Source organism: Chiroxiphia lanceolata, chromosome 5 (genome assembly GCF_009829145.1).
Source record: "Chiroxiphia lanceolata isolate bChiLan1 chromosome 5, bChiLan1.pri, whole genome shotgun sequence".
Classification (NCBI taxonomy): domain Eukaryota; kingdom Metazoa; phylum Chordata; class Aves; order Passeriformes; family Pipridae; genus Chiroxiphia; species Chiroxiphia lanceolata.
This window is the reverse complement of record NC_045641.1, coordinates 16,166,575-16,178,591: the sequence shown is the minus strand read 5'-3', so window position 1 is coordinate 16,178,591 and position 12,017 is coordinate 16,166,575. Positions and strand designations below refer to the sequence as shown.

At 35.2% G+C, this 12,017-nt stretch overlaps 1 protein-coding gene across 2 annotated transcripts in view; it reads right to left on the bottom strand.

Annotated features, from left to right (window-relative positions):
- The window catches only part of TBC1D22A (TBC1 domain family member 22A), a 159,375-nt gene that overhangs the window by 98,599 nt on the left and 48,759 nt on the right, over positions 1 to 12,017 (bottom strand). For both annotated transcript variants that reach the window (XM_032688434.1, XM_032688435.1), the window contains exon 9: positions 3,198 to 3,307. In XM_032688434.1, coding sequence (XP_032544325.1) covers positions 3,198 to 3,307 — 110 coding nt within the window. The remainder of the gene's footprint in view (positions 1 to 3,197; positions 3,308 to 12,017) is intronic.

The following is a 12,017-nucleotide window of genomic DNA, read 5'->3' as shown; positions in this document are numbered from 1 at the left end:
TTGATGACAGTATATGCAGCTACAGATTACAACATTAACTGACAGTTTAGAGAGAGACAAATTTATATTAAAAAATCTCCTACTATTTCTATTAAATCAACTTTTAAAATCTCAATCAAATTGTGATGAGACACAAGTGCAGTCACTTAGGAACCTATAACTAGAGACAATCAACACAGAAAGAAGATGCAAAGTAATCTGAAAACACAAAATAGTTTAAACTATCATGCAATATCAAACATTGAGTCATGGAAAAGTTCTGCAAAACTCTTTAACTGGAGCCAAAGACATAGAAACTCCCCAATCACAAAAAACTAGCACAAGTAAATCTGCTAAAGCAACACATGATTTGATCAAGTTTTTTATTTCTTCTCTCGGCTAAGAACTGCATACATGTCAGGAAGTGACTGTCCTGATTCTCAATGCCAGCTCTTATCCTTTATTCCATATGTCTCTGTGGTTCAAAGATGTGTTCTTATAATAAATATACACAGAGTCACATTAGATACATAAGGGAGGGAAGTGAGATGAGTGAGGAATGGAGAAATAATAGATACCATGTGTAGCAAAACTCGAGCAAGAAATACATATCTCTTAATAACACCTTTGACAATTCTGGAATCAAGAAAACGAGACGGTCAAGATGGGTTGGAAAGATAAAAGAGTTTTCTGTTAAGAATAATAAAGGGATACAAATACAATCATTCTTCCATTACACTCGTAAACACTGAAAAGACAAACATGCAAAAAAATGTATCTAGTTCATATCAGTCAAAAATTTCACAAGATGACCCTAACTGATATCAAAACACACTCTTTAAACTTATCCACTACTGGTAGGGTAACATCAAATAGAAACTTATACTGAAGAATAAAATGATGGAAACATTCTGCAGAGATTCTTTGATTGCCATTATTACCATGTCACATATTCCTCTACTCTAAAATCCCTGTACGGTTTATTCAGACATCTCAGACCACACTATCACTAGTCACACATGAGTCTCTTACACCATATCTTCAGAGAGAAATGATTGTGCATCCAGAATGCAAGTCAGCTAGAGCCATAGCATCATACAATGAATCCACCGGGAATCTTAAAAGTTCATCTAGTCCAAACCTCCTGCCATGGACAGGGATAGTTTCAGCTGAATCAGGTTGCTTAAAGCCACATCAGACCTGACCTTGGACACCCTTCCAGGAGATATCCACAACTCCTTTGGGCTCCCTCATCGTAAAAAATTTACTCTTTATGTCCAGTCTAAATCTACTCTCTTTCAGTTTGAAATGTCACCCCTTATCCTAACACTACAATCCCTGGCAAAAAGTCTCTCTCCAGCTTTCTTAAAAGCCCCCTTTAAGTACTGAAAGGTTATAATAATGTCTTCCCAGAGCCTTCTCTTCTCCAGACTAAACAACTCCAACTTCCTCAGCCTTTCTCATAGGAGAGGTGCTCCAGCCCTTTGATCATCTTCATGGCCCTCCTCTGGACCCATTTCAACCGGTTCACATCTGTGTTGTCCTAGGGATCCCTGAAATGGATGCAGCACTCTAGGTCAGGCCTCACAAGAGCAGAATAGAAGGGGAGAATCAGCTCCCTTGACCTGCTGGCCACTCTGATGCAGCCCAGGGTACATTTGGCTGGCTGGGCTGCAAGTGCACACTGCTGGTCATGTCCAATTTCTTGTCCTCCAATATCCCCAAGTCCTTCTCTGCAGGGTTAGTTTTCCCAGCTATCTCAACCTGCAACTACATGACTGTTCTACCTGGCAAGTAAAGTGGTATCATCACAGAAAAGAAAAGAAACAAAACAAGAGAAGGAGAGAAGAAAAACAAGAAACCCTTCCATTTCAGCAGCACTCTGCAGTTGCAGTGAATTAACTGTAACACCATTAGTCACACCACTAGCATAATCCTTCAAGCCTGCTTTTGATAGATGAGTGCATCCTTGAATACATCCAGTACCATTCCATTTATATAACAGCTTAAATTTTCATTGATGCAGTTTAATTCCATTACAATTAGTTTCCATATTTTGCTTATCAGTACTTGATGGTTTTGTATGAAAACAGAATTTTAAGGACAAATGACCTAATCTCTAAACCTCCATTCCTAGGAAAAAAACTGAGCAGCAGGCCAGTGACAGACAATGTTCCAGAAACAGGTAAAACAGTTGGAGGGCTCGCATTTCTTTACCTGACTTTCTTCCTTTCCAGTAGTTTCCAAGTTCTCACTTTTTTTCTTTGTAACTTTTCACATATTTTTAATGTGATCAAGTATTTTAAAATTTAGTAGCTCTGAGACATTGAAATAAGGAAAACAGCATTTTTTACAGGAATCGACATGAGAAAATGACTATGCATTTCAACAGCACTACACAAAACATTAAGCTATTTGACTTTTAACCAGGAGAAATACACTTAATATACCTTCAAAAAAGTGAAAGACTTCTGTTGTTGACTCAATTTTACAACAATTTTGTCAAACATGAACTCCGTTATAAGTTTCAATTCACAATGTGCCTTAGCCAATATGCCTTAGCCAATGAAGCATTCATATTAAACTATTAGTCACAGGAAAGAATGTTGTAGGTACTTCTTCATAAACTTATATACCCACGAATGCAAACATGTACACACAAATCCACCATTATCAGACTGTAACTTGCTGCATTTAACAGAAAATTGTGCCTGCATTTATAGCTTTTCCACATAGAAAAAAATCAAACAGTGACACAGCATAAGTATAAAGTTTTGAATTGATATTTTAAAAATATGAAGATAATTTTAGGAACTATTAAGACAGTAATCACCTATAGATTGCTATATTAATGACTTAAAAATTAATAAGTAAGCCAGTTTTTCATCACCTCAGTGAGATCTTTAGCAAACATTCTTCATGCTTGGTGACTGAGGTACAAAACATGCCTCTAGAACTGGAGATTTCAGCTATGCTCTAGAATATCACACCCCAATGAAACATGCAGACATTTTGATGAAAAGAAGTTTCACGATTATTTTTTTCCTTTTTCTTTCTTTCCTTTCTATGCCAAACTAGCAGTAGATTTCTCCAATGGGAAAATCAATTTCTCCCTTGTTTTTCATAGATCTACTCTTTCTCAACAACCTTAAAGTTGTTCAAAGCCATGACATTAATTGGTTAACTCCACTACTTACAGACAGGAAAAACCAATTTACCTGAATGCCATCAAGCAACTTGCTCATGCACCAGTAACTGTCAGCTTCTATGTTCTGCAGCACTTCTTCAGCCAGACTGGAAACATCAAAATTTTCCACTTCTTCTTCTTCTGTTTCAGCAAAAGAGAGATAAAGACAAGTCAATGAAGTGCACAGAATAAATAAAGCAAGGATGAGGAAAATAATTCAAAACAAAGACAGCCACCACTTATCTTCTAGTCAGAAACTTCAATGCACATTTACTTTAACAGGGACTAAATGAATCATTTATTGCTCAACTGTGTCATCTAATGGCTTTAAATGTTAATGAATACTTAATTTCTTGCAGACTGTGAAAATCTCAAATCATGCCTGGTTAACCAGAATTAATATATAATAAATTGCTTTATTCTAAACATTTCACACCTGAAAGAAGACCAGAAGCACTTTGAGAGCCCTCAAGCTATATATGAACAATCTCTGAAGAAGATGACTATGTTTGCATCAATGCACAGAAAGTGCAAATATGTTGCCAGTCTTCACTGAAGAAAAAGCCCCGAAAAATACCTTTTAGAAAACCACTGAAATTTATTCAGAAAGCAGACTACAACTTTTCAAGGAGGATTCGTTTTTCAGGCAAGTATTTGGAATTAGAAGGAAATTACACAAAAGGAAACAGATTCCCACCCTCCACCCCCAAAAAACACATGGTTCTCAACACTGGAAAAGCACAGAATCCAATGATGTATGGATTCCTGGAAACTGTCTTTCACACAAGCATGTTAAAAGAAATTCACATTTCAACATGAACCAAAACTTTACCACCTAAGTTATATTGTCTTTTTAAAGCACAGCATCTGAATTAATCCATTTTGAAAAGAACACAGAATGTGTGCTGTGTTGCCACCTAACTCCCAACGCTCACATGCAGCTCCAGAAGAGAGTTTAACATGAACTGTGAATGCTCTGAGTAAATGCTGTAGCTTCTTTCTTGCAGCAGCTCACAGTGTCTTACTATATCAAGATGAGTATCAAAGAAGCATCTGTCTCAGCCTTGGTTTATTCTAAGGAGAGGTCGATGTGCAGAAGAGAGAGGTGTTTAATTCTCCCCAAATAGTGCATAATACACCATTATATATACTCCATTATACAACTGCAAGGTAGCATAGAATACCAAGAATATATAGTATCTTAAAACTCCTCCATTACCCCTAACTTTTCAGTATGTAATTACAGACGCCTAAGTACATCCTTAGGTTATCACATTTGATTATGCTACCTTAAAGCACTTATTTGTCAATTGACAATAACAATTATCATTACATACGTTTTAAAATAATTTTAACATACCAGCGATTTTATCACTAGTAATAGACACTACCAGCAAGGTGTTACCAAAGCATTCTTGTTTGCATTGCTGTCTGTATGTGGGTGTGCACCTTCTAAAGGATCACTGGGTTTGGATTGCGAAATATTAATGGCTGTAGGACAGGAAGATTAGGTTGTATTAATATAGCATTAGTTAAGATATTTACTTACCAGGGAAATCTGGTAAATAAAATAGGGAATTGCAGCAGAGACTCCATAAAATAACAGCACAGGATGAACTCAGAGGTGGCAGGGTTGTAAACAACATACCAGTAGTCACTTACTGGTTGTTAAAGGAATGCCACCTTTGCATTGGAGTGCAGTTTCGCAAATCCAATAAACAAGTATTCAACATATTTCAAATACCCTGTATAATAAACTCAGATATAACACTGCCTTGGAAAACAATGAAGAGGGGGCAGCAGACTGCAACAGCAAATTTTTTTACAGCAGACCCTTTTGTAAGGAGGGAGAAAATCCTTCCCCAATGTCAGCAGAGTATTCCTCCCAGTAAAAAGGAGGAAGATCCCCCACAATGGACAGCAAATTCTATCAACGCTTCTTGGAAAATGGGGATAACATAGGAAGTAAATGGAGATGACGCTCCCCTTTCTGCTCAGGTCCCATCACTTACTCAATTAGACTCTTCTCATTAAAGACAGTTCCTAGAACAAACTTGGCTTCATTTCACTCAGTAAACCTAACCCCTGCACAAAATAACATATTAAGAGAAGAGCCCAGCATAACATAAAAGTATTTTCATGGTAAAGATGCTTGAATACAATGGAGATAACAAGAAAGGATTAAAGGAAGGCAAACAGGTCAGCATCAGTAGAAGAACTGAAACATCTAGCAATGAAGAAACAGATTGGACAAGTAGATAAGGTGAAGTACATTTGGCAATATTAATCCAAATTGAAATGCCAGTTTTGCAGCTCAAAAAAATACAAAAGAAAGGTTCCTGAAAGTCCAGAAAAAGTAACAAAGAAACATCAACACGTCCTTTACTAAGTTCCCTAACAGAAAAATTACAAGACCTAGAGAAAGACAGAAAATTAGTAGACTTAACATGGACAAAAATAGGTTGATTTAAGATGACAAGTTTCATATGAACCTGTAAAAAATATCAATATTAAGTCTTTATCTATCTATCTACCTCCAACCTGATGTACCTTGAGACTTTTAAACAAGAAAACCCCACAATTTTCAGAACAGAAGCCTTTTTAACAGTTCATAAATTAAAATTAAGGATGAAGATTCACATGAATTTAGAAAAGAAAAACTTTTCCAGAAAGAAAAGAAAATTAATGATGTATCCTCTACAGTAGAAACAAATTCTTTGGTACATCTTACACATGTTAACTCACAAAAAAGTCTTACAGTTATACAGTTTATTAGATATTTGTAAACCAGTGCCCCAGTGAAAAAAAACACCACCTCATTAATATTTTTAATTTTCATTTTAATATTTTAAATAGAAAAAAAAGAAGTAATCCATTCCCTCTCTGCTTCATTATGTCTATAGAAAAAACAAGAAATGAATCAGAGTTCCTCATATTTACATAAAACACAAATGTATACTGAACTTCCCTTTGAATGAAGCAGTCTTCAGGCCCTCCTCCACTAAACATTTGCTGAAAGAATGAGATTACAACTACTTAGACAATGTGTTCCTTTGCAAATTTCCTGCCTTGGAGTATCTTTTCTTTTCATGATACTGCTATCATATTTCTGAACAAAAAGGAAGCTATAAACCGTAGCACAACACAATAACTCTTCTACAGGTGGGTGTGAAAAGATAACAAAATAAGACTTTTTATCTTCTCTTTCTCATCTTCCTTACCTCCTTTCTTGTCCTCTTACAAAATCTACCATTTCACACTATATTCTCACAGCAGGATTTAAACCAACAAAAAAGCTGAAGATACACATAACCTTCGAAGGTGGGGCATCTTCACCTCTCCTCTCAGCCAACACAAAAGAACAAGTTTAGTTTGTGGCTAGTCTTCGCGAATGAAGATTTAGGAAGGACTCTACCCACATTTGCTACAAGTGCGCTGGTGGCTAAAAAGGCCAGTGTGAGATAGACAAGTCCGGTTGCAAAAGGCACAGCAGAAAGACTCCTTGGATGGTATCGATAAGACACGGTTCTTTCTACATTGTCTTTTCTCCTCGAGAGTGATCCTGCGTGTGTTCTCAAAGGAAGCAGCAGCGTTACAGATGGTGTGTCTCCAGACCTCCCGACTGGAGGCCAGACTCGACCAATGATGATGATAATGACAGAAGAACAAGTAGTGTTGGAGTACTACCTGACCTGTTCTAAACTAGTAACCCAAAATAAATCAGATTAATTACATTAAAAAAAAAAAATCTTGTTTCTCAGTATTAGCTATAATTTGGTCTTAAGAGGATTGTCTCAGAATGCAGACCTCTAAAATGTGGGAGTATAAAATTAGCTGAAATAAAACTTTAAACACCCATCAAAAGATTTTCCATTTTGTGACTGAACTACCTGCAATAAGCAGTCAGAAAACCACAGCAGTTTGCAAAGTTAGGCTGAATGAAGCAACCTGGACAGCAAAGACGCTCCAGTAATAATATTTTGGAAAAACTAGATTCTGACTGTTCTAGTACAGATGGATTATCAAATTCGAATGATGAATTTTTTTTTCCCCAGAAAATACAATATAACTTTTAAAAAATATCTTTCCATGGTTCCAATTACTGTCCATCACAGGTATGTTCCCCAAGCACAAAGAGAATGTCAGGACAGGCTCTTCTGAAAAGAGTACAGGTCTAACATATATTCACTACTCTAAGTAAAATTCTTATTATTCCACTGGGAACAACAACAAAAAAATTAAGAGATGGAAAGGCAACCATTATTGAGTTCTCTCTGCTCTAGTTTGGATGACTTTGTAAAGCAACAGATACAGAAAGCATTTAAAATATCCAGTTCTTTCACTAAAAGAATCCATAGTCCTCAATTATAATGTCATAGAACCACAAGTTCAGCCATTACAGAAATAAAAACAGCACTTTTTGGAAGTACTCATCCAGGCATCTTGTTCTGTCTCTTCCTTCTGAAGAGACATCTGAGAATAACATTATGCTTTTCTGTGGCTTAAATGGACTGATCTCTAGCATTTTCATAAGCCTCTTAAATGCAAAATAAATATTCAATATTTTTATATGTTCTTTAAATATATAAGCTACTTCTAGCCTAATTTTCAATCCCATTGTGCTTCCATTGCATCATTAAGTCATCTCTTCTAAAGTCAGATAAAAAAGTTTTGAAATTAAAAGAAATCTAATTAAATGTGTCATAGGTTGCCACAATGTGTATGACAACTCAGTTGTACTTTAATTATACCCTACTAGCATTTACCCTATGTAAAACAGCCGCGTCAAACTTCAGCTTAAAACTCAGCAACCAAATCTTCCAAAGAAAAAGTCTAATTACTTCAAGCTATATTAAAATACATGTTCATTAAATCAGCTAAGTAGTATATTTTTGGATATGTTATATTAACTAGTACTTTTTGATTTAAATGTGGTGTATGCTGAAGAAGGACCTACACTGTGGAAGCATCCAGGCACTATTCTAATAAAGATGGCACAGCATCACAAAAGCTAAGTCACAAACATGCAAGTCCTCAGTGATGTACAATGGTTTCTGCGGCACCAATTCACCTTAATTTGCTACACTTTACTGAGGAAGTTCAAAGTTGACGTTAAATATCCAAGTGACCCTTTTCCACACTACAGCTGAAATTGAAAAGGCCACCCATTTTAATGATAAGCTCCAATTAAAGAACATTTGACTGGCAGAATGCTATGTAAAATCATAGTTTGCATATTTAACATTTACTCATTTATTTCAATAGGCACATAGTGCAAAATGCTTCTTTTCCATGTAGTTTTAAGGGGAAAAAGCAATCAAGTTCCACGTTGCTCTCCTTCTTTTTTTTCTTTTTTTTTTCCTTGTTCAGATGAAGAAATGAACACACTAGAGAAGTTTGGAAAAGAAAGAGTAGAAGGGATTTCAGGAAAACAACAGAAGAAACAAAAATAACAATCCCAAAAGTACACGAGATATTATTTGTGCTTGACAACATAACTGCAATGTCTGGTTTTAAATAACTTTACATTTATTTTCAATGAGTGAAATCTGAATAGACATTAGTATAAAATAAATAAAAGAATATGGACAGAAATAGAAGGTCAGTGTGTGCATGTATCAATACCTGGGGGAAAAAAGATCACTGTATCCAATTACAGTCTTACAGAAACATTTCTCATTTTCTTCACTTTCCTGTGGAGATCTTTATCATGTTATCTACGTAACTGTAAAAGACAGCAAAATAGTTGCCTGGAGGAAAACTGTTGTAGGATGGAGTCTATGACATGCTGATCTGAATATGTGCATTGCTGTAAGCATGGTATTAGCTGTTCTTTACTCATTCCCAGGGTATGCTTCTGAAACTTCCCACAGTGAAAAAAGAGTAACTTTTTCTAAACAGCTTTAACTGGATCCATTTCCAAAGGCAGACACATAAAGATAAAATGAAAAAATAAAAAAAAAATATTACTTACAGCTACTTACAGATTTAGTTTTCCAATGACAGTAGAAATATACATACTAAATAATGTGCCTCCATTAAAAATAGATTTTAAAACAAGATTAAGCTTAACTGATGATTTTGGTGGAAGGTGTTCAAAATATTAAAATTAAGTTCATATTTGAACTCTGCCTTTTATATGTAATTGATTTCTTCTAAAGAATGCTGGACGACTTTGACCTTTTCAGTACAGATTATGCATAAAAACATCTGCCATCACAGACAGATGGAATTATACAACACAAATTTTTGCATTAAAGAACTGAAAAAATTTTATTTCAGAGAGAATTTTATTTATGAAGAAATCATGTCCTGAAATAAAATACTGAAAATGTATGACATTACTAGAATGGGTTAATGATATTGCTACAATAACTAGCAGCCCTCTCAATGCATCCAAATAGCAATCTGTCCAACTGCATTCAAATGCAACCAACAAAAGTGTAACTTGCATTTAGAACTTCTCTTAACTCTGTTGCCAACACCAAAACTCAGTCCTTATAAAGCGGGAAAAACCGAAAAATTTAACTTGATAGTTTTAGTACTTCATTACACTAAGCAAGCTCATACAAAAGATATCTCTATTAAATAAAGCATACATTTTCTCAAAGGAAATCCATTTTTAATGAAACAGACATTTAATTGTGTTATTAATGTTTTAATTTCAACTTCTTATCTTGAAATGGTTTCTCAACACTCAGAATCAGCAAAACTCAGATGAATCTACTGGAGTAGGAGGTAGGGAACAAAATGGATGGTGGTACAAGAAAGACCCAGTGCTGAAGCTCAAAAGAGACTGCAAGATCACCAATAAATTATGACTGTTCTTTACATACACCTAATATATATAAAACAATACAAAGAAACATTAGATCAGTTAATTATCTGAACATTTTAAAATTGTTCTTTTTTTTTAGCAATAATTTGTGTAAATTTATTTCTCATCTAATGTAAAAAAGTATTACCATATACTTCAAGTCCAAATTATATAGCTCTTGGAATGGTGCAAGGAAACCATTCTGGCCATACATGCACAGGCAATTGTCTATATATAAAGTTTACTCTGCTGTGATCTACTTCAGATGTTGTATCTTTAGATAGACCTAATCTAAAAGTTACCACCCAAGCATACAAACTACAAAACCACACATATATAGTTGCATGTAGAGGTGCACAGTAATATTTCCACAACTAGATCTTACATATTCCACTTCAAACTCACTTTTCAAAAAGCTTTACGAAACAGCTATTCAGTCGCTGCTTAACTAAGGTAATGTTTTTCTGAGGAGATCATGACATAATAGAGCATTTAAATGTAAATTCTTTCAGTAACAGTTACCTAATTAAATATGTACAAAACCACATCAATATCTCTCATTGAAAAGGTCCTAATTACATATTAATCTGATAGAAATAGCTTTTGAGTTGTTAAGGATTAATCACCAAAGTAAAACCTTCCCTTTCTCTGTGGTACTACAGTCACAAAGGTATAATTAAAAAAAAAATTAAAAATAACTTAATCATCTCATCAGTCCAGGCTTAGGTAAATATGACCTTACTGCATTTCAAGTATTCCCCTACAACCAGTCATGTTCTCACAGACACGACGTATTGATGACTTGTCTGTTTTAACACTGTTAATAATCTTACATTTGCTTTCAGTTGATCCGCTACAATCTCCTTAAGATGCAATAGGAAGCGAGACGAACCTCTTTATATATCAATATAAGAATGATTATACATTATTAATTCTCTAAGTAATTTTACTGCACATGGCAACTGTTACAACCTCCTCCGACCTGGAGAGCAAGGTAAACAATCATGTCCAAAACCACCGTAAACTTGATAACTTGGACCGAATTTCTATGTTCATCAAAATTAACATATGACCCTGCAAGTACTCTCAATTTGCTCTATTACAAAACAGTAAATATTTCATATACTTTTTCTCTAATTCCAGATTCTGTATGAAAGTAATCAGTAAATCATTCAGAGACTTCCTTTAGTGGGCCTACATGATTGCCAGTAAGATTTTTCTACTCAGGTTTTTTCTTGACTAGATTTTAAAAGCAAATATCCTTTTTTCCTCCACACTAAACAATCCAGAATTTGCCCCTTAATTTTTATTCATAACCCATTGCAAACATCTATATAGAAACAAGTTTGTTTTTAAGGATAATAAATTTATTTGAAAAACAGAAATTCTCAGCTCATGACACAAATTAAACAAAAGAGATCAGTTCCTCATCAGCTGCAGACTGAGCTTACTGCTCCACAAGTCAGACATGAGGAAGATGAAAAATATCTTTACTACTTCAAAATTTCTACAACTGTAACAGGGTACAAAGGAGAATTAAGTAAACCTGGTGGCACCAATAGGTCTTTGACCCATAGAACTTGCATGATGCCAAATACAAGACCGGTAACCTCTTATAGGGGTGAGAAATGTGGCTAGTAAACCTGGCAGTTTACCAGCGCAATAAAGAGTATAAGCCACATCCTTGGACATGACATTACAGTGAAACAGGAGCCTTCAAAGTTTATAAGATGGCAGCTCTTCTTAAAAATGTATCTGAGCAATAATCTAGACCACAATGCTCAGCACAAATTCTTCTCAGAGTATTCACCTCAATAGGTTAGCTGCTGTCAACCAAAACTGCTTGCCAGGGAGAAGTGGTGCATGTGATACCAAATTACAGGACTCATAATCAGCAACCAGTATGCACGATAAGCACAAGATCCTGATGACTATTTTCTTAGAATGCCTGATAAGGGAATTTCCTGAGAAATCCAAAAGGTGCTTAGAGAACCGGAAATGAAAGATTAAAGGTTGAACATGTCTCCCACATTG